At 47.7% G+C, this 27130-nt stretch overlaps 1 protein-coding gene across 2 annotated transcripts in view; it reads left to right on the top strand.

The window, feature by feature from the left end:
• Window positions 1-19808, top strand: part of TRPV3 (transient receptor potential cation channel subfamily V member 3) — a 47516-nt gene extending 27708 nt beyond the window's left edge. Inside the window, exons 9-18 of one of the 2 annotated variants that reach the window (XM_031003341.3) lie at window positions 171-347; window positions 1379-1537; window positions 2247-2348; window positions 3450-3523; window positions 6022-6187; window positions 9348-9414; window positions 11487-11761; window positions 13756-13868; window positions 15662-15741; window positions 16301-19808. In XM_031003341.3, coding sequence (XP_030859201.2) covers window positions 171-347; window positions 1379-1537; window positions 2247-2348; window positions 3450-3523; window positions 6022-6187; window positions 9348-9414; window positions 11487-11761; window positions 13756-13868; window positions 15662-15741; window positions 16301-16395 — 1308 coding nt within the window. In that variant the 3' untranslated portion in view covers window positions 16396-19808. Of the gene's footprint in view, window positions 1-170; window positions 348-1378; window positions 1538-2246; window positions 2349-3449; window positions 3524-6021; window positions 6188-9347; window positions 9415-11486; window positions 11762-13755; window positions 13869-15661; window positions 15742-16297 lie in introns of both variants that reach the window. The other variant, XM_031003340.3, reaches the window with a different exon arrangement.
• The last annotated feature ends 7322 nt before the right edge of the window (window positions 19809-27130 follow it).

Here is a 27130-nt window from a genome sequence, read left to right as displayed (position 1 = left end):
TTCCACAGATAAAGACGGGGCCCAGGGGCCATGGCGCCAGGCGCAGAGGCAGGTCTCCACCCATTCTGGGCGGGTGTATCCCCTGGGCCCAGCCAGCCTCTGGCTGGTCCAGCCCTGTTGGCCTCAAGCCCCTGTTCTGCAGCTGATGGTTGTTCCTCCTCCTGTCCCAGATCCTGAAGTACATTCTCAGTCGTGAGATCAGGGAGAAGCGGCTCCGGAGCCTGTCCAGGAAGTTCACCGACTGGGCGTACGGACCCGTGTCGTCCTCCCTCTACGACCTCACCAACGTGGACACCACCACGGACAACTCAGTGCTGGAAATCACTGTCTACAACACCAACATCGACGTGGGTCTCCTGCGCAGGCGGGGAAGGGCAGGGAGAAGAGGGCTGGACCTCAGGCCAGGGGCTGAGAGGACGCTGGGAAGACCCAGTGCTGCCAGCTCCATCCCTCGGCATCTGCATACCCCACTCTGTTGCCTCAGTGAGCAGAGTCAGGCACAGAGAAGGCAAGGCCTGGGACAGATGCTGGGCCCGACTCTTCCTGATTGACCTGGGACTGTAGACCCGAGTGGTGGTGGCGGGGGCGGTGGGCAGGGGGTCTTCTGGACCGAGTATCCAGGGCTGTTTGGGTGTGGGTGTGGGTGATGGGGTGATTGGGGTTGATCCTTTCCATATTGTTTCTCTCCCACCCCCCGTTGGTGTATAGGGCCAGGCTTAGAATTCTTTCTTCCCCAAAACCTGGTCCCAAATGAGGGTCAGAGAGTGCACTGAGGAGCAATTGGGGGGCCTTCCTGGAGGAGGCTAGAGGGGAGAGTTCGGTGCAACTGGAGGTGAAGAGAGGAGCAGCTATGAGAGTTGTTCAGCTCTTGGGGGCAGTGAGGCAGCAGGCTGGGTCTTCCTCCTTCATACTTTACTAAGAGTCATGCTTCCCAGAGTCCCCTTGCCTTGGGTCTTCCCAGACCCTCACAGCTGCCTGGTTGGTAGGGCAGGGATTGTTAGCAGTTTTATAGGTGAGGAGTCTGAGGCCCAGAGAGGGTCAGGGGCTGTCCTAAAGTCACACAGCGAAGGAGGAGCAGACTGGGGCTGGAACCCCTGCCACCACCTCCTGCCTGCTTCTATCCTCCACTTTCTGCTGTGCATCGGGTCCTCCTGCTGCAAGCCCGGGCTCCTGCGGCCTCTGACTGCTGCCCTAGTGCCCTGGGGAGGAGCTTCAGGAGCCGGAAATCACCCTCCCAGCATTTCCAGCCAGACCAGTCCATCGGGCATAATGATGGGCCCCTTCTGCAGCACTGACTCAGAGCTCCCACAGGCCTTTAGAAAACGGTCCCTCCCTCTCTCCCTCATCTCCATGGTGACTGGTGGCTTTCTACCCCTAGAACCGGCATGAGATGCTGACCCTGGAGCCGCTGCACACGCTGCTGCATATGAAGTGGAAGAAGTTTGCCAAGCACATGTTCTTTCTGTCCTTCTGCTTTTATTTCTTCTACAACATTACCCTGACCCTCGTCTCGTACTACCGCCCCCGGGAGGAGGAGGTACGTGGGCCCCTTGGAGGGGGAAAATGGGGCCGTCAGAGCTGGAGGGGCTTGGAGCTGCCCCACGTGCAGATGGGAAAACTGAGGCCCAGAGAGACCAGGAGATTGGGCGGGGTCCCCCAGTTGTCCTTCACGCTTCCCGGGGAACTGAATGTGTCTTCAGTGCTTAGCCTGGGCTAAGCCCCAGGTGCTGAGTCCCAAGGGCAGACCCGTGTTGGGAGGAAAGTTGGAGAATTCGGAGACTCAGGCCCTGCACAGGGTCTCTGTCTATAAATATAGAACTAGCTGGGTGTTTCTGCTGCGAGGGCTGCAGGAAATGGGAGGAGGATAAGCTCTCCCTGCCTGCTGGGCCTCGGTTTCCCATGCGTCACGTGGGGCACAGAGCCTCGGCTTTATTTAACGGTGCTGTGAGGCCATGTTGAGTGCCTGGATGTGGATGGGTTCTGGAAAGGCTATTGCAATGGAGTGTGAGGGTTGTTAGCACGGATTGGATGATACTCTTCGTTGTAGAGTTCTGGGTTTCCATCAAGGGTGAGGAGAGTCGGGGTCAGGGAGCTGCTCTTCCTTCTCTCGCCTGTACAGAGATCAGGTTTCATGCTGGTCTCTGGCCCGGCTTGAGTGTTTCACCTGGGTTTTGGTCCCTCTAGAGTTGGTGCCAGCCCTGTCCTCCTTACTTCCTATACTGACCACCCCTCTTCTTTCCCTGCAGGCCGTCCCGCACCCCTTGGCCCTGACCCACAAGATGGGGTGGCTGCAGCTCCTAGGGAGGATGTTTGTGCTCATCTGGGCCATGTGCATCTCTGTGAAAGAGGTAAGTGGGCCACCCGGCCCTTCCAGACCGCCCCGCGAGGCAGGCAGGTGACAGCCTCCATCCCTCTCTGCTCTGCCGTTACTGCTGGGGGGTTCTGGGGAGGCGTTTCCTTCCCAAGCCTTACCTTTCTGAGTTATAACATGGGAAAAAATGGATAAGGCTGGCCTATCCTACCTACTTCATCCATCTACTTCTCTATCCATCTGCCCAACTATCCGCCATGTATCTACCTTCCCAGCCACTCAGTGTCCCTTGTCCTCTTCCACCCCCATCCACCCATCCGATCACCTGCCCTCTTTCATGGACCCAGCCACTCATTCATCCATTCACACGTCCACTCATCCTTACCGACCATCCTTCTATCCTTTATCCAACCATCTTTCCATCTCTCCATCTGTCCATCCGTCCATCCATCCATCCATCCATCCATCCATCCTTCCATCCATCCAATGAATCAACACATATAATCTGAGCACCTTCTATATATGTGTGGCCCTGGAGGAGGTGACAGGGTTGGGACGAGTTTGCCCTCTTTGAATTCACAGCCTGGTGGGGGACATAGCATGGGCATGAATATCAGGACTTTATGATAGACCGAAAAAGACCCTAAGCTGGGTTCAGATCAGTGTCCAGAGGAAGGGAGGTGACTTTTATCTGGGGACAGGGAATGGTAGAGATGCTTGAAGGCAGAGATGGCACTTGCTCTGGTGGGGTAGGATTGGGCACGAGGACGATGAGGACAAGGTCATTACAGGGTGGATATGGGGAACAGCATGAGCAAAGGCTCGGAGGCTGGAACGCTAGGCTGGATGTGGGGAATGGAAGGCGGCTGTAGTGATAGTACTGCTTTGCAGGTTCTGGGGTGAGGATGGGGTAAGGAGTGAGGGAGGTGAGAAGATTTGAGGGAGCGTTCACCTTCACCGTGGAGGTGCCTACGCCCCCCATGCACAGGTCCCCTTTCAGATCCGCCACCTGGACTCTAGCTGGGCCTTTGCGCATTCAACCCTCACTGAGTCTTGGTCCTGGGGAAGCACCCTCTGCTCAGCTCCCCCGCTGAGGGCCATGAAGAGGGTGCACTGTTTCTTTCCTTCCTGGCCTTAGGGCATTGCCATCTTCCTGCTGAGACCCTCGGATCTGCAGTCCATCCTCTCGGATGCCTGGTTCCACTTTGTCTTGTAAGTAGGTCTGGCCCCTTGGTTATCGCCTCACAGGCAGGGTTGACGTCCTGTATGGTGGCTGCCGTGTCCGCCTCTTGAACAAATATCCTACTGTGCCACCGAGTCCCAGTCACTCTGCCATGGTTACACACCAGGGGTCTCCTCTCTTCCTCCTAGTAGGAGACACATAAATGCCCATGGAGAAGGTCAGAAAACTTCAGGGCTGTCGGGCCCAGTGGCTCACGCCTGTAATTCCAGCACTCTGGGAGGCCGAGGTGGTGGTGATGGCCAACTCCACCCATCACAGAGCCCCATGCGGAAGGCAGCATGGAGTGGAGAAGGCAGGAACAGGCTTAGCAGTCCTGTTTACGTTGTTTTTTTTTTTTTTTTTTTTTGGTTGAGATGGAGTTTTACTCTTGTTGCCCAGGCTGGAGTGCAATGGCGTGACCTCGGCTCACTGCAACCTCCACCTCCCAGGTTCAAGCGATTCTCTTGCCTCAGCCTCCTGAGTAGCTGGGATTACAGACGTGCACCATCACACCTGGCTACTTTTTGTATTTTTAGTAGAGACAGGGTTTCGCCATGTTGGTCAGGCTGGTCTTGAACTCCTGACCTCAAGTGATCTGCCCACCTCAGCCTCGCAGAGTGCTGGGATTCCAGGCGTGAGCTCCTGCGCCGGCCTCTTCTGCTTCTTATTTGTTTTGTTAGTGTGGAGGGAGACATTCTTCTTCATTTCAGTCTAAAATGCAGTTGATGAATCAGATGGTTTTTCTTACAATCGTGCCTGTGTTGTGACTTTGGTTAGCTATTTTATAATTTTGGAAACTGCCTGATGTTATAAGACAGTGTTTTTATCCAGATGTCTGCATAATGGATGTTATGCAGATGTCTGCGTGTGACTGTGTAGGAGTAGATATTGATTTTGTATGTTTGCGATATATTGTACTTAAAAACATTTTAACTGTGGGCCGGGCACGATGGGTCATGCTTGTAATCCCAGCACTTTGGTGGGCCAAGGTGGGCGTATCATCTGAGGTCAGGAGTTTGAGACCAGTCTGGTGAAACCCCCTCTCTCTACAAAAAATACAAAAATTAGCCTTGTGTGGTGGCATGCACCTGTAATCCCAGCTACTCTGGAGGCTGAGGCAGGGGAATTGCTTGAACCCGGAGGCCGAGGCTGCAGTGAGCCGAGGTCATGCCGCTGCACTCCAGCCTGGGCGATAGAGCGACACTACATCTCAAAAAAAAAAAAAATTAATTGTGGTAAAATACACATAGCATAAAAGTTAGCATTGCACCCATTTTTTAAGCGTAGAAATCAATACTGTGACATACATTCATGTTGTTGGGCAATCAGTCTTTAGAACTGTTTTCGTCCTGTAAAACTCAAACTCCATACCCCTTAAACAACAGCCCCTATTCCTCTCCTTTCCCGGCACCCTGTAACCACCATTCTTCCGTCTTTCTCTGTGAATTGGACTATTTTAGGTACAGTCATATAGTGGAGTCACCTATCTTATTTCACTTAGCATATATCATACTTTAAAAAGATTTAATGCTGGGCACGTTGGCTCACGCCTGTAATCCCAGCACTTTGGGAGGCCGAGGTGGGTGGATCACCTGAGGTCAGAAGTTCGAGACCAGCCTGGCCAACATGGTGAAACTCCATCTCTACTAAAAATACAAAAATGAGCCTGGTGTGGTGGCGGGTGCCTGTAATCCCAGCTACTAGGGAGGCTGAGGCAGGAGAATCACTTGAGCCTGGGAGGCGGAGGTTGCAGTGAGCAGAGTTCATGCCACTGTACTCCAGCCTAGGTGACAGAGCAAGACCCTGTCTCTGCCCCCCTGACCCCCCCAAAAAACACCACGATTTAAAAAGTAGGGTTTGGGGGACTTTTGTTATGATTGGCTTTTAAGTATAGATATTGGCAGTTTTTGTCATTTTGGTTAAAAATACAGTCATTTACCACATCTTTGGTCTACTCCAGTAGTTCTCAAATCGATGCGGGAGTCAGAAATTATGTGGGTGATTTAGATTATTTTTCCTTTTCTTTTTTTTTTTTTTTTTTTTGTAGAGACAAGGTCTCACTATGTCACTCAGGCTGGTCCTGAACTCCTGGCCTGAAGCGTTTCTCCTATCTCAGCCTCCCAAAGTGTTGGGATTACAGGCGAGAGCCACTACACCAGGCCCGTGCGGGTAATTTAAAAAATATATGGCCTCCCGGGCAGTACCCTAGAATCTTCTGCGGCCCTGTGGATGTGTGTTTTTTCTTTCTTTAAAGTCCCCACCAGCTGCAATCAGCTTACCACAGGCTGTGAGTGGCATCTGGTGATGTCTCTACAGGCTGAATTCTATGGTAGCCAAATGGATCTGAGGCAGCGTGATTCTGGTCTCTTCAGCATCCGTCACCGGGGTGACTGTTCAGGGGGTTTAAGGGAGGTTTGGGGGATTTGCATATCTTTGCCCTGATGCTGAGAAGTAAGTAAGGCCCGTGTCTCCTGTGTCTCCTGAACAGTTTTGTCCAAGCTGTGCTTGTGATACTGTCTGTCTTCTTGTACTTGTTTGCCTACAAAGAGTACCTCGCCTGCCTCGTGCTGGCCATGGCCCTGGGCTGGGCGAACATGCTCTACTATACGCGGGGTTTCCAGTCCATGGGCATGTACAGCGTCATGATCCAGAAGGTGCGTTGAGAGCTGCGCCGGCGGGAGGGCCCTCGGAGGATGGCCATTTTTCAGATGGGGAAACTGAGATCTGGAGAGGAAGAGGGGTTTACCAAGGGGCAGGTCACTGCTCTTTCTCCCAAATGCCATGCACTCCCTTTGCTTTCGGTCAGGCTTTAAGTGTCAAGACCTTAAATCCCCCAGGCTTGTGGGGTGCTGGGGAGGGGTACAGTTTGTGGAGGAATGTTCTCACCCCTGGGCAGTGGCGTGCTGGTAAATATTTAACAACTGTTCTGTGTGTGTGTGTGTGTATGTGTGTGTGTGTAGGTGGAATATGTATATTCCATACATATACACAAAAGACTTATCATACATTTTACTATATAAACGATGTGTATCACACAATTTGCAAATAATGAAAATATACCATACAGTTTATTGTAAATTCCACATAGCCAGTTGAGTCTCAGAATAATTTGTTGCTTTTTTTTTTTTTTTTTTTTTAGACTGAGTCTTGCTCTGCTGCCCAGGCCAGAGTGCAGTGGTGCGATCTCGGCTCCCTGCAACCTCTGCCTCCTGGGTTCAAGCAATTCTCCTGCCTCAGCCTCCAGAGTAGCTGGGATCACAGGCACGCACCACCATGTTGGCTAATTTTTGTATTTTTAGTAGAGACAGGGTTTCAGCATGTTGGCCAGGATTGTCTTGAACTCCTGACCTCAGGTGATCCGCCTGCCTCGGCCTCCCAAAGTGCTGGGATTACAGGCATGAACCACCACGCCAGGCCTATTTGTTGCTTTTTATTGAATTCTAGTTTTTGTTGTCAACTTTTGGTTGCAATTGACAAGAGTGCTATCAGACATGAATGTTGGTTGTGAGTTTTCTTTATAAGCAGTGATTAAAGTGAAACAATTAAGATTTATGTTGAACTTTACTTGTTTATCAATGATGTGAGCAACTTCTTTGCTGAATTGGATACTAGTTTGCAAATAGCAGAATAATATTCTGTTGATATTTTTGTGCTATACACAATGAAAAGGCTGCAGACAGAACACATTTTAAAATTTAAACTGGATTAATAGTTTCTCCATCACTGTCTTAAATCATTTAGATCTAGATATCAACAAAACAATGAGTCAATCAATCTCTGATTTGTGGCATTTACCAATTTTCATGATGTAAATACAGTAGTCCCCCCTTATTCTTGGGGGAGATGTTCTAAGACCCCCCCATGAAGGCCTGAAACTGCAGATAGTACCAAACTTTACATAATATGCCATGTTTTTTCCTATACATATACATCTGTGCAAATAATGAAAATATACTATACAATACAGTTTATTGTAAATTCCACTTAGCCAGTTGAGTCTTAGAATAATTTTTGCTTTTTTTTTTTTTTGTTTGTGACTGAGTCTCACTCTGTTGCCCAGGCTGGAGTGCAATAGTGCGATCTCGGCTCACTGCAGCCTCTGCCTCCCGGGCTCAAGCAATTCTCCCGCCCCAGCCTCCTGAGTAGCTGGGACTACAGGCATGCACCATGCTCAGCTAATTTTTGTATTTTTAGTAGAGATGGGGTTTCGCCATGTTGGCCAGGCTGGTCTCCAACTCTTGACCTCACGTGATCCATCCGCCTCGGCCTCCCAAAGTGCTGGGGGGTCGGGGGGGAATCAACAAATTATTCTAAGACTCAACTGGCTATGTGGAATTTATAAAATTTATTTTATAAATTAGGTACAGTGAGATTAATGGCAATAACTAACAGAACAATGATAACAATATACTGTAATAAAAGTATGTGAATGTTGTCTCTCTCAGAATATTGTATTGTGTGTAATATTTCTGGGTCATAGTTGACCACAGGCAACCAAAACTGCAGAAAGTGAAATCGAAGAGAAGGGCAGACTACTCTTCTCCTCTCAGGGCCAATTTCCAGCTACCAACATTATGTTACTGGACATGGAGTTAGGGAGAAACATGCAGATCCACATCGCTCTAGAATTCCTGCCATATGGCTATGATAGAGACAAGTAACCTCAAAAGCGCACACAATTGTAAATATAGTGAAATAACTGGATGGGGATGAGTTTTGAACATTTATTGTCTTTGTTTTATTTAATTCAATTAATTAATTAATTAATTTTTTGAGACAAGAGTCTTGCTCTGCCCTCCAGGCTGGAGTGCAGTGGTGCGATCTAGGCTCACTGCAACCCCTTCCTCCTGGGTTCAAGCAATTCTCCTGCCTCAGCCTCTGGAGTAGCTGCGATCACAGGTGTGTGCCACCACACCCAGCCAAGTTTTGTATTTTTAGTAGAGACGGGGTTTCGCCATGTTGGCCAGGCTGGCCTCCAACTCCTGACCTCAGGCGATCCACCCACCTCAGCCTCTCAAAGTGTTGGGATTACAGGCGTGAGTCACTGCACCCTGGCCTGTCTTTGTTTTAAATATAACTTATTTTATTTAATTGTAAGTTTATATGGTTTAATTTTTTGGCAATACACATAATAATTTCTTTACCCCCAGCTTCATTGAGGTACAGCTGACATATATAATTGTATAAATTTAAGATGTACAATGTGAGGATTTGATATAGGTATATATTGTGAAATGATTTCCAATTTCCAATTAGTGAACACACCCATCACCTCACATAGTTGCCATTTCTTTGTGTGTGGTGAGAACATTTATGAGCTATTCTCTTAGCAAATTTCTAGTACACAACACGGTATTGTTAACTATAGTCATCATGCTGTCCATTAGATCCCCAGAACTTATTCATCTTATTCATTGATTTAGTTCTGAGTAATGGCTGTGTTTAACAACCAGCTCACAAGCTTCATGAGAATTTAACGATCAGCTCTTGCGAGCTCTTCTGAGCTGGCTTCAGCATGCCACTGCCCCCAGGAAGTGTGAGGATTCCAGTGTGAGACCCTGTGGTGAAAGGTACAGGGTGAATCACAGGGAGAAGAGAACCTGGGGCTGGAGCAGAAACAGAAGGCTTCCTGGAGGAGGCGGGATCCAGTGTTGAGCCTTGGAGCATCAGGAGGATTTGGCTGGGGGAAGGGAGAGTGGCCCAAGTGAAGAGACAGTTAGGGTGGGGGGTGGGAGAGGGTGGGAAGCAGGAAGATCAGGGTGCCGTGAATATGTGCTTGCACCTTACACTTGAATTATGTTTATTTCCTTATAGGTCATTTTGCATGATGTTCTGAAGTTCTTGTTCGTATATATCGTGTTTTTGCTTGGATTTGGAGTAGGTAATTGATTTATAAATAATAGTAACTCCCACATTTATAAACACTTTATACAGATGTCAAAATGGCAAAGTGCATGGCGGCCTCGGCAACAATTAGACCAACTACCAGTGGGGCACTTGCCATGCTTGGCATTTTCCAAGCATAACCTTTATATATATACATATATATTTTATTATACTTTAAGTTCTAGGGTACATGTGCACAACATGCAGGTTTGTTACATATGTATACATGTGCCATGTTGGTGTGCTGCACCCATTAACTCGTCATTTACATTAGGTATATCTCCTAATCAAGCATTACCTTTTTACTTCTCTCAACAACTTGATCAAGTGGGAATCATCACCCCGATCATAAGGTAACTGAGGCTTAGAGACTCCAGGATTCAAACCAGGCCAGCCACTCAAAATCCAACTTCACCATGTGGTATATACCTCTGGCTTTCCCATTCATTGCTTACGTGGCCCTCACGACCTAAGATAGGTTCTGCAAGTGTTTTCAGCCCCATTTTAACAGATGCGGAAACTAAAGTCCACAGAAACTCAATTGATGGTCTTTGCAAAGTAGGAGCAAATTAAAACCCTGAGGTGATTTCCTTTGGATTTCACATCACGTTACTCTCACAGTTTGCTTTAGATACAACTGTGAGAGCCTCTGTGGTCTGCTGGGACCAGGAAGGAGCCCCCTCTTAAAATCTCTCCATTTACAACAGAGGGAACAGCACCATCTGGTTGCATTTCTAACCTCTGTATAGAGAGATATCGTTTTCCCCCACATACCAGTTGCTTTTTTTTCTTTTCTTCAGTGACCATTGACATTTGAAATTAGGTAGCTGTTTCCATCTGTCTGGTACCTTTTCTGGGTCACAATTTGCTTATTTATTTGCTCCTTCACCTGCTTGTTTATTCATCCATCTATTTACTCTCTCATTTAATTTGCTCATCCACCTGTCTGTCCATCCATCCATCCATCCATCCATCCATCTAATCATTCATCCATCGATCCATCCATTGATCTATCCATCTATCCATCCATCCATCCATCCATCTATCCATCCATCCAATCATCCATCCATCCATCCGTCCATCCATCCAATCATCCATCTAATCATCCATCCAATCATCCATCCATCCATCCATCCATCCATCCATCCATCCATCCATCCAGTCATCCATCCATTCATCCATTTAATCATCCATCCATCGATCAATCGGTCCATCCATCCATCTATCCATCCATCCATCCATCCATCTAATCACCCATCCATCCATCCATCCAATCATCTACCCATCCATCCATCTAATCATCTATCCATCCATCCATCCATCCAATCATCCGTCCATCCATCCATCCATTCCTCCATCTAATCATCCATCCCTCCATCCATCCCTCCATATCCATCCATCCATCCATCCATCTAATCACCCATCCATCCATCCATCCATCCATCCAATCATCTACCCATCCATCCATCTAATCATCTATCCATCCATCCATCCATCCAATCATCCGTCCATCCATCCATCCATTCCTCCATCTAATCATCCATCCCTCCATCCATCCCTCCATATCCATCCATCCATCCATCCATCCATCCAACCATTCAGCAGTGAACCTCTACTGTGGTGTGTTGGAAAGAAGGGAAGTGTGAGCCTGGCCTTGCTCACAGGGAACTCACAACAGAGCATTAGGAGGAGACTCAGGATCTTACAGCCTTGAGGGAGGTGACCCAGGCTAGAGGAAGTCAGGAGCTCAAAGACTAGCTGGGGAGCCAGGGACACACACATGGATTATAATTAGTGGCTCTGCAAGGCTGCAAGTGATCAAGGGCAGACTGCAGGGTAAAGGAAGGAGAGAAGACTCTGGGCTTTGTTAGGTGGAAGGGCTTTCTGCAGGAGGCCAGGCCAGAGAAGCCAGCCTGATGAGGCTTTGAGAGGACCTGAAACTGGAGATGGGATTTAATGGCCAGAGAGAAGGAGGCAGCAGGCTTGTCATGTGGGCAAATACACGCAAGCTTGTAGAGTAATTACCAGGCAGAGAGCTGAGGAGAGCACTCTGTTATGTTCCCTTAGCCTTGGCCTCGCTGATCGAGAAGTGTCCCAAAGACAACAAGGACTGCAGCTCCTACGGCAGCTTCAGCGACGCAGTGCTGGAACTCTTCAAGCTCACCATAGGCCTGGGTGACCTGAACATCCAGCAGAACTCCAAGTATCCCATTCTCTTTCTGTTCCTGCTCTTCACCTATGTCATCCTCACCTTTGTTCTCCTCCTCAACATGCTCATTGCTCTGATGGGCGAGACTGTGGAGAACGTCTCCAAGGAGAGCGAACGCATCTGGCGCCTGCAGGTGAGCCTAGGTGGAGACCCCAGTGTGGGGGCCTCCACGGGACTCAGTTCAGCACGTGGTCATTGACTACTGTCAGCACCAGTGGGTCTGAGGTGGGGCCTGAGAATCTGCACAAGCTCCTCAGTGTGTGGCCAGGTTTGAGGAGGCCTTAGACTAGGTTCTTTGAGTGTAGGGTCTAGGGAGTGTGGCTGTGCAACAGAATGTGTAGAAAAACTCAGGCTCATGGGGGTGCTCTGCTCAGGATGGACAGTGTGATGTGTGGATGTTGAAGTTTGACCTTAGGTTGCATTAAGAGGAGTACAGCGTCTAGGACAGTGGAGGTGACAGTTCTGCTCTATTCCATCCTGGCCTGAACACTTCTTACATGCTGAGGAAACCAATGCATAGGATGGGTCCAGAGGTGGTAACCAGGTTTGGGAGAGGACTGGAGACTGCCTCTTAAGAAATGGTGGTTGGCGGCCGGGCATGGTGGCTCACCCCTGTAATCTTAGCACTTTGGAAGGCCGAAGCAGGTGGATCACCTGAGGTCAAGAGTTCAAGCCCAGCTTGGCCAACATGGTGAAACCTCATCGCTACTAAAAATACAAAAACTAGCCAGGTGTGTTAGTACGCACCTGTAATCCCAGCTACTCGGGAGGCTGAGGCAGGAGGATCGCTTGAACCCAGGAGGTGGAGGTTGCAGCGAGTTGAGATCGTGTCATTGCACTGCAGCCTGGGTGACAGAGCAAAAACTCTGTCTCAAAAATAGAAAAAAAAAAAAAAAAGAAATGCTCATTGGAAAAAGGTGAGCGTGCCTTTGGATATCTACAGAGCAACCTATGAAAGAGGGAGCAGATCCCTTCTGTGGTCCCGGAAGGCAGATGTACATGGGGTTACTACAGGGAGAAAAGCTTTGATGTCACACATGGAAGTTTCTCATTATTAAGGCCCTCCTTTTTTTTTTTGAGACAGGGTCTTGCTCTGTTGCCCAGGCTGGAGTGCAGTGGCACGATTATCAGCTCACTGCAACCTCTGCCTCCCAGGCTCAAGTGATTCTCCCACCTCAGCCTCCCAAGTAGCTGGGATTACAGGCACGTGCCACCACACCTGGGTCATTTTTGTATTTTTTGTAGAGATGGGGTTTCACCATGTTGCCTAGGCTGGCCGCTTACTCCTGAGCTCAAAGCGATTCGCCCGCCTCAGCCTCCCAAAGTGCTGGGATTACAGGTGTGAGCCACTGCGCCTGTCCAAGGCCCTCTTAATTGGTTTGTTGATACTATTCAAGAGAGACTGGAAAAATTATGGCCAGGAAACTGCAGAGAGATTCCAAGCCTGGGAAGGGGTGGGACAAACGATGTTTGAACGGTCCTCTGCCATGGGATTCCAGGACCCCAGCACTGTCAGATAGGAAGCTCCTGGGCTTTCAGAAATACTATTTATATCATGGAGTTTCGCTCTGTCACCCAGGCTGGAGTGCAATGGTGGGATCTCGGCTCACTGCAAACTCCAACCTCCAGGTTCAAGTGATTCTCCTGCCTCAGCCTCCCAAGTAGCTGGGATTATAGGCGCCCGACATATGCCTAGCTAATTTTTGTGTTTTTAATAGAGACGGGGTTTTGCCATGTTGGCCAGGCTGGTCTCGAACTCCTGATCTCAGGTGATCCACCCGCCTTGGCCTCCCAAAGTGCTGGGATTACAGGCAAGAGCCATTGCGCTCAGCCCTAATTTTTGTGTTTTTAGTAGAAACAGGGTTTTGCCATGTTGGCCAGGCTGGTCTCAAACTCCTGACCTCAGGTGATCCACCCACCTTGGCCTCCCAAAGTGCTGGGATTATAGGCATGAGCCACTGTGCCCGGCCTGCTTTTTTGTCTTTGAATTCTGTAGATTAGCCAAACCCTTGCGATCTATGCATTAAGCATGAGGTGAGGGTGGAGTGGGCTCCCCGACAGTGTGTGTGCCCTTGTGTGTGCTTGTGAGTGTGGATGCCTACTCCTTAGACTTGCTTATGTCCCCAGAGAGCCAGGACCATCTTGGAGTTTGAGAAAATGTTACCAGAATGGCTGAGGAGCAGATTCCGGATGGGAGAGCTGTGCAAAGTGGCCGAGGATGATTTCCGACTGTGTTTGCGGTAACAAAGGGAGAAGGGCCCTGGGGTGGTGGTCTTTGGGGTGGGTAGAGAGGGGCAGGACGGTGACAGGATGTTAGAGAAACAGTACCGCCACTTGCTAACCATAACCACAGCTACTATCTCTTCCAGTGGCCTCCTTGGAAGAAGGAATTTGCTTATGGGGTTGCAGGGCCTGAGATGGGGGTTCCTGAGCTTCAGAAGAGAAAGAGAAGGAGACTGCCAACAGTGGCTCCCCTCTCTGCATTTTTCTTTCTTTTTTTATTTTTTTTGAGACGGAATTTTGCTCTTGTTGCCCGGGCTGGAGTGCAATGGCGTGATCTTGGCTCATTGCAACCTCTACCTCCCAGGTTCAAGTGATTCTCCTGCCTCAGCCTCCCGAGTAGCTGGGACTACAGGCATGTGCCACCACACCTGGCTAATTTTGTATTTTTAGTAGAGGCAGAGTTTCACCATGTTGGTCAAGCTGGTCTCGAACTCCTGACCTCAGGTGATCCACCCACCTCGGCCTCCCAAAGTGCTGGGATGACAGGCATGAGCCACCACACCCAGCCCCTCTCTCTGCTTTTTTGAAGGTGCCTCCATGGTCTCTCTGTGTTTGCTATCTGGTTTAGGGAAGATCTGCCTGCTGGGTACTCCTTTTCCTGCTGTTTACCCTGTGTGAGTTCCTGTGACCCCGGGTGACTTGAGGCCCCTTTTGCCCCTGGCAGATGGAAAGTGACGCGGCTACTTTGACAGATCTCTGGCTTTTTGATTTTTTTTTTAAAGTCCTTACATATCCTATGACCACCTTTTCTTTTTCTTTTCTTTTCTTTTTTTTTAAAAGGAGTTCCAGGCTGGAGTGCAGTGGTGCGATCTCTGGTCACTGCAACCTCCGCCTCCCTGGTTCAAGCGATTCTCCTGTCTCAGCCTCCCCAGTAGCTGGGACTACAGGCATATACCACCATGCCTGGATAATTTTTGTATTTTTATTAGAGATGAGGTTTCATCATGTTGGCCAGGCTGGTCTTGAATTCCTGGCCTCAAGTGATCCACCCCCCTCGGCCTCCCAAAGTGCTGGGATTACAGGTGTAAGCCACGGTGCCCAGCCCCATGAACACCTTTTCTGATAAGCCCACCTCCTCCTACCCTGACCCAACTGCCTGAGCCTACAGACCACCTTCTTTGAGTATGACCATACCTTAACCCACTTCTCTGACTGAAACCGCACCCCGTGGAAAGCATCATTTCTGACTGCAATCATTACCCTAACAAACAGTTCTGATGTTGCCACCCTCACTCTAGAGATGTTCTCTGGGTGTGAATTGAAGTCACATCAATGCCTATGGTTGTATTCTAACACCTCAGACGCCACCCACTCTTGTTGGGGCACAGACCCTAACCACAGGCTCTTCGTGCTTCCTCAACCCCTGCTACACTTGGAGTTTAATCTTCACACCCTCACGGCCCAGGCTCTCCCTCTGTCTGTCCCCGCTTCCCCTTGGGCTGTCACCAGTCAGGCACAGCAGCTGTTGTCTGAAGTTGGACCCTTTACACCTGTCTGGGCAACTTGCAGGATTTCCGAGTTCCCTACAATGGAAGGAGAACTGATTCTCTGAGGCCTGGGGACGTGGAGATGGGGATAGAGTTCAAACTCCAACAACTTTGGTGTGACCCCTCAGGTCAGGGGTGCTCCTGATCTCTAGGACAGACAGAAGGGGAGCTGTGTAGACACCAGGACATCCCAAATGCAGGGCTATTTGTTTGTACTCAGTGAGGCACTGGTGAAATAGTAAGAATGATGATCACATTTGCAGGATCAATGAGGTGAAGTGGACTGAATGGAAGACGCACGTCTCCTTCCTTAACGAAGACCCCGGGCCTGTAAGACGAACAGGTACTGTCGCTGTGAGGTGACACGGTGTCCGCTCCTGTCTCAGACCATGTAACCTTGGGCAGATCAAGTCTAAGGGTCCTGACTTTCCCCATCTGTCAAATGGGAGGGTTGAATGGAAATGCTTCTTAGGTCTCTTCCAGCTCTGACTTTTAGAACCCTAGTTGGCACAACTTTTAAAATGGTGTAGCCCTAAGCCATAGAAACACATCATGCAGGCCGGGCGCGGTGGCTCGCGCCTGTAATCCCAGCACTTTGGGAGGCCGAGTCGGGTGAATCACCTGAGGTCAGGGGTTTGAGACCAGCCTGGCCAACATGGTGAAACCTTGTCTCTACTAAAGATACAAAAATTAGCCGAACGTGGTGGCGGGTGCCTATAATCCCAGCTACTCGAGAGGCTGAGTCAGGAGAATTGCTTGAACCTGGGAGGTGGAGGTTGCAGTGAGCTGAGATCACACCACTGTACTCCAGCCTGGGTGACAAGAGTGAAACTCCATCTCAAAAAAGAAACACATTATGCAGAGTGATATATTTCTAAAATATATATTTTTTTAAAAAGCAGATTTCAACAAAATCCAAGATTCTTCCAGGAACAACAGCAAAACCACTCTCAATGCATTTGAAGAAATAGAGGAATTTCCGGAAACGTCGGTGTAGAAGCGGAACCCAGAGCTGGTGTGCGCGTGCGCTGTCTGGCGCTGCAGGCGGAGTCACCGACTCTGTGCAGAGAGGCTTTGAGGGATGATGGAGTCCGGCTCTGCTGGCCTAGAAGCAGAGTGCACCCTCGTGCTCAGTGCTCAGTGGGTGTCTGAACTGAGGGGCAGTTGTCAATTTGTCTGAGTGGGAAACATCCTGGATTTTGTTACTTGGCAAACAGCTGGTGTAAACCTACAGCCAGCAGCAGTCTGGAGCCTGGGAGCCTCCTGAAGTCCCGGGTGAAGCCTCTGGTTTTACCAATTGCAGGTCGGCTTGGCTAGAGATGGATGGCGGGAAAGGGGCAGCAGTCTTGAGGAGCGGGGAGAGGAGTCTTTCCTCCTGCCAGCTTCCCCCGTCAGCCCCAACCCCAGCCCACACATTGTACCATCTCTTCTGCTGTGACTGGGTTGCCTGAATTTGTGGGAGACCCTTGATCCCATCGCAGAGTGTGCGGGGGACGGAGGTAAGCCGGATATCCTGGGGGAGGAGGGGAATGCGCTCTGGAAACACCCTTCCGGAACCCTTCGGGGAAAAGGAGACCGTCCTTGGAGTGAACGTCCCCCTGACACCCCAAGGTTCAAACTGTCTCAGGCTGAGAGATGTTTTTAGTAGCATAATTAACACAGGGTTTTAACTTGCAATATGGAAAAGACATTTCAGTTGAGAATGAAAATTACTACAATGAAGTTTGTGATTTTGAAAGTGGAGACAGACTGGGGGCTTTGGGGCTGGATGTAAGTATTATATATTTGGCCTCAGGGTGCCCAGAGCAAGACAAAAAGCTTTTCTTCACACACACAAAAGTCTGCATGAGACACGCCGGGCAAGTCCTGCTGGGCCGCCGCGATCTGGGTGAAAGGGCCTGGCTCTTTTCCTCGTCCTGACCTCACAGCAGCGCATGCCTGTGTGCCGGGATCGTGGCTTCCGCTGAAGCAGAAATAGCAGCTGCTCGATCGATATCATCTTGGAGCTCAGCAGTTAGTCGCAAACCTCAGTATGTCTCAGTGGGGGAATTTAACAAAATGCCTCAACTGCTTTGGTACGAAGTATTTTTTTTTTTTTTTAACTGTGAATTTTGAAGCTGAAGGGGAAGCTTGTGAGAGAAAAGCATTTGCCAAGACTTTGAGCTTATTTTTAGGTCCTCATCCTCTGATGTTCTCTTTCTGAAATGACACGGAGTCGGTCTGGGGGGCAGAGGTGAAGTGGAGACGGAAGGATTTTCCAGGTGACCGGGGCCGAAACCACCAGAAAATCCACTCTGCCGCCATTATCTGGTGAAAGGATTCATGTAAAATGGTGGAATTATAAAAATAGTAACCATAAATGTTAATCTTAAATGGCAGAAATCGAAATTTGGCCTTCAGATAACATGGCGATAGATTAGTTCATCTGGCTTGAGGCAAATTGAAGAGTCCGGGCCTAGCAGTGCACTCTGGGCCAGTTTCTCTGCCCTGGGCCACTCTGTGTGCCAGACTAGCTGGACAGATAGAGACTCTGTGCCCCTGATGGGGCCGGTTGGGGAGAGGTGGGCTGGGGTGTGTGAGGCTTCACAATCCACAGCAGCCCCTGCCCTCCCAGCTGACCCAGGGAGTAACCGCATGCTCTAAGCCACAGTGGTCGGGGCTGGGCATGGGCCTCTGGAGAAGAGCAGATTTGAGGGGAACTGTCCTAGAGGCAGAAGGAGCAGATGTGTTTCAGAATGGGCAGAATTAGGAAATTGAGAAAGATTTTGGCTCAATAGAATCCAGCAACTGCTCCAGATGTTGGAGATGTTTAAGCAGAAGCTGGTTGAGCACTTAATGAGGAATGTTGTTGAAAATGGTCATTGGAAGAAGTTTAAGGTCCCTTTTAGCCTGGAGATTGTACAAATCAGCATTCCACATCTGGAGTTAGCTACCCGCATTAAGCCTGAACAGACATCTTGGTCTGAAAGGAAGTGGTTTGGATTCATGATGCCACGCTCCACACTTTGGAGCTGGGAATTCCAGAATTGCTTTGACTCAGATATTAATGGAGAAAGTCATATCCATTAATGGATAAAGCCGTATCTGTTATGGATAAAGCCATATCCAGAGTTGCTTTGACTCAGATATTAATGGATAAAGCCAATTATTGATTTCTGTTTGCCTAACCTGCCAGCTTTTGTCCAAGTGGGGAATGGAGAGCCATATGGATGTTTGTCGTCTCACATGTTTTGGTGATCTGCTGTCTGTGGGTCTGGATGGAATTTGTTGGCAAGACCATTTTCTGTATTGGATATTCTTCCCAACAGTGTCCACCCCAAAAGGCTTTCAGCCAAAATGTCTGAGCCTAGGTAGGTTTACCAAGGGAAGCCATAAGTCAAGAAGCATCAGAGTGAAAAGGAGCACTTCCTTCATTTTACGCCCGGAGGCTAATGCTCCGAGAGCAATGTGTACTTGGGCAAAGTCATGCAGGAAGGTCATATCAGAGCTGTGGAGGCTGGAGTGTCCTGATTCTTGGACCAGAGATGTCTCCCTGAGCCATTATTTATTTATTTTTAAAAAGCACAGTTATTCCATGATTTTGAGTCTTTGTATTTGGCTTATATTGGGGGGCAGGACTATTTTCTCAGGTGTCTCATTTGGCAGTCAACATTGTCCCCTATGTTCCCTATGACTAGTTGAAAATTCAAGTGTGCCCACAGGGGTGCACAAAACCACACCCACGCACACACACACCCTCACCCGCCCCACCCCCCCAACACACCCCGTTGAACCCGTGGGTCTATCAGGACATCCTAAAACTCCGTGATTGACATTTCAGTAATTTCAGGGGAAGGTGTTTTCCAGGGATGGGGTCTCCCAGGCTCAGATAGTGCCTTTGGCTGCAAATGCTCCTTTAGCTAAACTTTTCCTCAGGAAGAATTCATTATTCTAGACATTATGTGATATATCTGTTAGGAATAAAAGGTGCTTAACCTTCCTCCCTGGGATGTGGGAGAAGGTGCTGGAGGTTGTACTGTGAAGTCTTTAGGCTCTTAGAAGGCTCCAGCCTGAGAGAGCCCAGTATTATTGACATTCCTTTCCTTCCTCGAGGCCTGGTGACCTGTGACCTTTCGCTCTGGGCAGGGCCCAGGTAGATGGGCCGTCATCTGGGCCTGTAAGCCGTACTTGATTTCTGCATTGATTTACATATTTTTTACTGTGATCTTGGTTCCAAACACAGAATTGTCACCCCATTCTCCTTGAATGTGCTGGATCCTTGTAAATTCTCATTTACCTACTTGTTCTTAGTGTGTATGTGTGTGTGAAACTCTATGTTCAAGAAAGAAATCATACAAAGAGTAAGAACATGTTTGTGCCATTGAAGAAGTGGTTTTTTGATTTCTAATAAATATTTATTTTGCCTCGTTATGGCCACGTTTTATCCTTGCCTTAGGTGTGCCAATGTGCAGACTGACTAGAAACCCTAGAGTGTTGTTAGCAGGAGTGGGTAAAGGGAAGGCCAGTTTTTGGACCTGGAGCATTATCATTGGTTCTGGCTTAGGAACAGAGCCAGCAAGCCATAAGGCATGTCACCTTTGTACGTATTTGCATCTCAAAGCGCATTTGCATCAGGTAGCCAATTTGAACCACTCAGCAGCTTTGGAAGCAGTTTGAATAAAAGGAGACTCAGGGGCTTGAAGCGATGTGCCCAGGGATTCACAGCCACATAATGTCAGTGTTTCAGGCCATGAAAGCCCTCAAAGAGTGCTCTATCCACTTCTGTACAGCAAAACAAACTACCATCAGAGTGAACAGGCAACCTACAGAATAGGAAAAAATTTTTGCCATCCACCCATCTGACAAAGGTCTAATATCCAGAATTTACAAGTAACTTAAACATATTTACAGGAAAAAAACAAACAACCCCATCAAAAAGTGGGCAAAGGATATGAACAGACACTTCTCAAAAGAAGACATTTGCGTGGCCAACAAACATACGAAAAAAAGCTCATCATCACTGGTCATTAGAGAAATGCAAATCAAAACCACAGTGAGATACCATCTCACGCCAGTCAGAATGGTGATTATTAAAACGTCAGGAAACAATAGATGCTGGAGAGGCTGTGGAGAAATAGGAACACTTTTACACTGTTGGTGGGAATGCAAATTAGTTCAACAATTGCGGAAGACAGTGTGGCCATTCCTCAAAGATCCACAACCAGAAATACCATTTGACCCAGCAATCCCATTACTGAGTATACACCCAAAGGAATGTAAATCATTCTACTATAAAGACACATGCACACATATGTTTATTGCAGCACTATTTACAATAGCAAAGACATGGAACCAACCCAAATGCCCATCAATGATAGATTGGATAAAGAAAATGTGTTATATCTACACCATGGAATACTATACAGCCATAAAAAGGAATGAGATCATGTCTTTTGTAGGAACATGGATGAAGCTGGAAGCCATCATCCTCAGCAAACTAACACAGGAACAGAAAACCAAACACCACATGTTCTCACTCATAAGTGGAGTTGAACATTGAGAACATATGGACACAGAGAGGGGAACAACACACACCAGGGCCTGTTGGGGGGTAGGGGGTGAGGGGAGGGAACTTAGAGGATGGATCAATAGGTGCAGCAAAGCACCATGGCACACGTATACCTATGTAACAAACCTGCATGTTCTGCACCTGTATCCCCCCTTTTTTTTTGGAAGAAATAAAACGAGGGCTCTATCCATCATGGCTGTTGGCTGTCAAATTATTTTGAGTGAATAGAAACCCATGGTTCCACCTGGAGAACAGAAGGTATAAATCCCTCCTGTCCACCACACAGGATTTTCACAAGGAGGCAATGAGAGAATAGATAGGAAAGAGCTGATATTCTTACTATCATTATTGCCGATCAGCCTAATTCATAGGTATATTCAGTTCTTCATTCCTTTGAGTGATTTCATAAGGATGGCAGTTCTTAACTTGAATGCCAAGTCTTTTTTTTTTTTTTTATACTTTAAGCTTTATGGTACATGTGTACGATGTGCAGGTTAGTTACATATGTATACATGTGCCATGCTGGTGCACTGCACCCATTAACTCGTCATTTAGCATTAGGTATTTCTCCTAATGCTATCCCTCCCCCCTCCCCCCACCCCACAGCAGTCCCCAGAGTGTGATGTTCCCCTTCCTGTGTCCATGTGTTCTCATTGTTCAATTCCCATCTATGAGTGAGAACATGCAGTGTTTGGTTTTTTGTCCTTGCGATAGTTTACTGAGAATGATGATTTCCAATTTCATCCATGTCCCTACAAAGGACATGAACTCATCATTTTTTATGGCTGCATAGTATTCCATGGTGTATATGTGCCACATTTTCTTAATCCAGTCTATCATTGTTGGACATTTGGGTTGGTTCCAAGTCTTTGCTATTGTGAATAGTGCCGCAATAAACATACGTGTGCATGTGTCTTTATAGCAGCATGATTTATAGTCCTTTGGGTATATACCCAGTAATGGGATGGCTGGGTCAAATGGTATTTCTAGTTCTAGATCCCTGAGGAATTGCCACACTGACTTCCACAATGGTTGAACTAGTTTACAGTCCCACCAACAGTGTAAAAGTGTTCCTATTTCTCCACTTCCTCTCCAGCACCTGTTGTTTCCTGACTTTTTAATGATCGCCATTCTAACTGGTGTGAGATGGTATCTCATTGTGGTTTTGATTTCCATTTCTCTGATGGAATGCCAAGTCTTGACTGCTTGTCTTGATGGGTTGTGGAACTTGCAACCAGTTTGTTAATAAGTGAAATACTGCATTTGGTGAATTATTTACTTAATTCAGATGATTCCCAGAATAGCTTCCTTCACTGGGATGTATCTTGTTGAGTGGCAACAAGACAGGGATTGTACGTGATTCACATCCTAGCTTAATAAGTGTTAGTCCAAAACCTAGGAATGTGCCATCCATGGGGATGTTTTGGGTGGACGGGTAGAAAAAGGGTGGAAACCCTTGTCATAGGATATATTTCTGGGAAGGAGATGCCTAGGTCAATAGGTTTCAACATTTTTATGGTTCTTGATACTGTGAAAAATTACCTCCCCAAAGGATTCCTTCAATGTGTTCAGCCTTTGAGATTGTATGCTGCACTGTTTACAAAGCTCTTTCGGTCATGTTGGTTATTGTTTTGTAGGTTTGGTGAGTGTCATATCCCAGTTTAATAGGTAGGGAAATTGAGACTTGGAGACAGACGGAATGACATGCGAAGTTCACAATCCTTTTTCCTGGCTGGAGGATCCAGGTTCTCTGAAGTTTAGTTAGTCTAGTATCAAGAACTACCATTTTTCTCACTGCACCAGCAACCCCTCTGACAGTAACAGCAAAGTTCTGCAGAAAGGATTCAGTCCAACTCAAAAAATGTATCTCACCTACTATGTGTGAAGATTTAGAACCAATGTAACAAAAATTGAACATGAAGTATGGGCAATGATAGATGATACAAATATAAGTAAGACAGTTTCTTCCATTTAAGATGGTGGCAGGAGGGGAGAAGGACATGAATATTTATAAAGTGCCATGCACTTTACATACGTGTCTCATTTAATGTTTATAGCAACCCTTGTTACTGTCCAGCTGTTCTATTTCTTTCAGCGGTTTTCTGTTTTATTTTTTAAAACCATCATATTTTGTTATTTCAAAACCATCATATTTATTTATTTATTTATTATTATTATACTTTAAGTTTTAGGGTACATGTGCACAATGTGCACGTTAGTTACATATGTATACATGTGCCATGCTAGTGCACTGCACCCACCAACTCGTCATCTAGCATTAGGTATGTCTCCTAATGCTATCCCTCCCCCCTCCCCCCACCCCACAACAGACCCCAGAGTGTGATGTTCCCCTTCCTGTGTCCATGTGTTCCCATTGTTCAGTTCCCACCTATGAGTGAGAATATGCGGTGTTTGGTTTTTTGTTCTTGCGATAGTTTACTGAGAATGATGATTTCCAATTTCATCCATGTCCCTACAAAGGACGTGAACTCATCATTTTTTATGGCTGCATAGTATTCCATGGTGTATATGTGCCACATTTTCTTAATCCAGTCTATCATTGTTGGACATTTGGGTTGGTTCCAAGTCTTTGCTATTGTGAATAATGCCGCAATAAACATACGTGTGCATGTGTCTTTATAGCAGCATGATTTATAGTCCTTTGGGTATATACCCAGTAATGGGATGGCTGGGTCAAATGGTATTTCTAGTTCTAGATCCCTGAGGAATCGCCACACTGACTTCCACAATGGTTGGACTAGTTTACAGTCCCACCAACAGTGTAAAAGTGTTCCTATTTCTCCACATCCTCTCCAGCACCTGTTGTTTCCTGACTTTTTAATGATCGCCATTCTAACTGGTGTGAGATGGTATCTCATTGTGTCAAAACCATCATACTTCTTAAACCTGTGACCCCACCGCTTCCATATCAATAGCCGTAGTTGGTTGTATCCCCTATTTTACAGTGAAAATGGAAGCCATAAGTTGGAAACACCTTCAACTTCTGACCACCAAACCTGTGAATTTATTTGCACCCACATTCCTAAGCTTTGGTTGCCTTCTCCTCCCCACTCCCTCCTCCCCTCCCTCCTTTCCTCCCTCCGTTCCTTCCTTCTCTTTTCCTTGTCTCTCTCTTTCTCTCTCTCTCTCTTTCTGTCTTTCTGACAGAGTCTTGCCCTGTTGCCCAGGCTGGAGTGCAATGGCATGATCTCGGCTCACTGCAACCTCCACTTCCCGGCTTCAAGCAATTCTCCTGCCTCAGCTTCACAAGTAGCTGGGACTACAAGCACCCACCACCAAGCCCGTGTAATTTTTTGTATTTTTAGTAGAGATGGGGTTTCACCATGTTGGCCAGGCTGGTCTCAAACTCCTGACCTCAGGTGATCCACCTGCCTCGGCCTCCCAATGTGCTGGGATTACAGGTCCCTGTGCGCGACCCTGCCTTTCACTTAGAGCAAGAAAACTCCTGTCTAGAGACCTCTCTCTATGCTCTCTATGCTCTTGAGCTTTCTTATGTTTCAAGACTGTGAAAGTTATTCTTTCCCTTAATATGTAGTTTCTAAAAATGACGTTTTTCTGTTAAACATTTAGTCTATCTGTAGCTAATGGGGCTTTAGTATTTTTTTCCCCTTTATTGTACTACATTAATCCCCTACGGACCTCAGTTTTTTGGTTGACTTTGTTTGCTAGTCAAGTTCCTGTTCTTTTCTTGGCAGAATGGGGGAAACTTTAGTGCTGTTTTTGCTTTGATGGGATGTAAGCTTCTGGGCTGTGCCATTGACTTTGTGGTGTGTGCAGGTACCTCCCTGGAGTTTCATATTGTGCAACCCACCAAGCCTGATGGGGCAGCCGTGGGCGAAGTCCTCTCTGAGTGAGCCTTTCAATCATCGGCTTGGTAGGTGTTCAGGAACTACTGTCTGCCAAGTACTAGACTAGGGTTTTTGGTGTGTCTCCTTTGGGAACAGGCATACAAAGGTCTCTACAGGTAGATCACAAGCCTCTTGAAGGCAGTATGTGTGGGAAGTATAGAGATATTAGAAAAGCAGCCGGGCATGGTGGCTCACGCCTGTAATCCCAGCACTTTGGGAGGCCAAGGTGGGCGGATCACCTGAGGTGAGGAGTTCGAGACCAGCCTGACCAATATGATGAAACCCCATCTCTACTAAAAATATAAAAATTAGCCAGGCTTGCTGGCGCATGCCTGTAATCTCAACTACTCAGGAGGCTGAGGCACGAGAATCGCTGGAACCCGGGAGGCAGCGGCTGCAGTGAGCTGAGATCATGCCACTGTACTGTAGCCTGGGTGACAGAGTGAGACTCCGTCTCAAAAAAAAAAAAAAAAAAAAACCCAAAAAACAAACAAACAAACAAAAAACCCCTAAGCAGCTATTTCCCTCCAGACTCTGTTTTTGTTGGATATGCAAATACGGGCCTTCAGACGCTCCCTGGTCCTGCTGCCCTGGAACATCCATGACCTGTATAGGCCTCTCTCCCTGGTCACCCCCATGGGACTCTCAGGCTTCAGGGTTTCCCCAGCTGCCACTTTTCATTTGCTCCTCCTATTGGAGCACTGACTGTACGTGGTTCACCATTCCCACCCTCTGTGGTCTCCAATGGCTATCTTGGGGTCACCCTTGTGAGGGAAGTGACAACCCGCTCTTTCAAAGAAGCCCTTCCAGATAGCTTCACACTCAGCAGAGCAACTCTCATTTATCCAGCAAAACGCACTGAGCTCCTTCTATGCGTGAAGTGCTGTGGGTATGACAAAGAATAAGACAAATGCTATCCCTGCTTTCTTGGAGCTTTTGCAGTTTAATCGGAGACCGACAATAACTTCCCCTGCCCCAGTGTCATAAAGCATTACGGTTGCAATTTGGGTAAGTGCCAGTCTAGTACTGTCAATGAGCTTGTATAACAGAGTGGCCTAACCTAGCCTGAGTCATGTTTAACAGTAAGTGTCATTTAGCTAATGGAAGTGTGGAGATGGGGAAGGGTTTCAGTAAGTGGGAAAAATGTGGGCAAAGGTGGTAGGGAACTTTGTGCATCTGAGGACTGGAGAAGTCTTATGTGGCCAAATTGCTGGGAGCAAGGGGCCAAGTGACATGAAATAAGGCTAGAGGGGTGGGCAGAGGCCAGTGCATGTAGGACTTGGACAGCCGTGGTGAGGCTTTGAGATCTCATAACAAGGGTAAGAAGCCACCAACGGATTGTAAACAGGGGAATTGTTGAGTGTGAACATTTCCTTGTTTTAGCCTGGTGCAGCGGCTCCTGCCTGTAATCCCAGCACTCTTGGAGGCCGAGGCGGGTGGATCATCTGAGGTCGGGGGTTCGAGACCAGCCTGACCAACATGGAGAAACCCCGTCTCTACTAAAAAAATACAAAATTAGCCGGGCGTGGTGGCGCATGCCTATAATCCCAGCTACTCAACAGGCTGAGGCGGGAGAATCGCTTGAACCCAGGAGGCAGAGGTTGCGGTGAGCCGAGATCATGCCATTGCTCTCCAGCTTGGGCAGCAAGAGTGAAACTCCATCTCAAAAAAAAAAAAAAGAAAAAGAAAATTTCCTTTTTTTTTTCCCATGGATTTGCAGACTTAAATCTTAAATGGTTGTTTTTTCCTTCCACTGTCCTTTGGGACATAGTAACAGTCTGGAGGGTGTAAAACGAAGTGTTTCACTTGGGAGTGATGGGGACAGTTCTCAGGAGGTGACTGGGAAGGAAGACAAAAAGAAAGCCAGGGCCATTGGTGGAAGACGAAGATGTTCCAGTAGAGAAGGGATGTTTGAGCATGCTCATTTATTCAACTCACCTCTATTGGTCACTTTCTAGATTGTAGACATCGAAAAAGACACTGCTGATGCCCTCAAGATGGGATAGAAGGAGGGGCAAAGTGGCAACAAAGTCAGGTCGACGAAGACCATGTTGGCTATGAAATGAAAGTTGGGCTGCATTTTGAAGGAGAAAAAGGCATTATTGGCTAGAGCGCAGTCTGAGGTGGGGTGGGAGGTGGAGGACAGTGGGGGAGAATTCTGGGTAGGGGAGTCAGTCTATGTAAAGGCCCAGAGGAATAAACAGCCGGAAGGACACTGGAGTGGAGATGGCCCACAGGGAGACGAGTGTAGGGTGGCGTCGGGGGAGGGAAGGCAGATCAGGAAGGGCCTTTTGTGCTAGGAATTTGAACTTCAA

This window comes from Gorilla gorilla, chromosome 19, assembly GCF_029281585.2.
Source record: "Gorilla gorilla gorilla isolate KB3781 chromosome 19, NHGRI_mGorGor1-v2.1_pri, whole genome shotgun sequence".
Taxonomy (NCBI): domain Eukaryota; kingdom Metazoa; phylum Chordata; class Mammalia; order Primates; family Hominidae; genus Gorilla; species Gorilla gorilla.
This window is presented reverse-complemented; position numbering and strand designations above follow the sequence as displayed.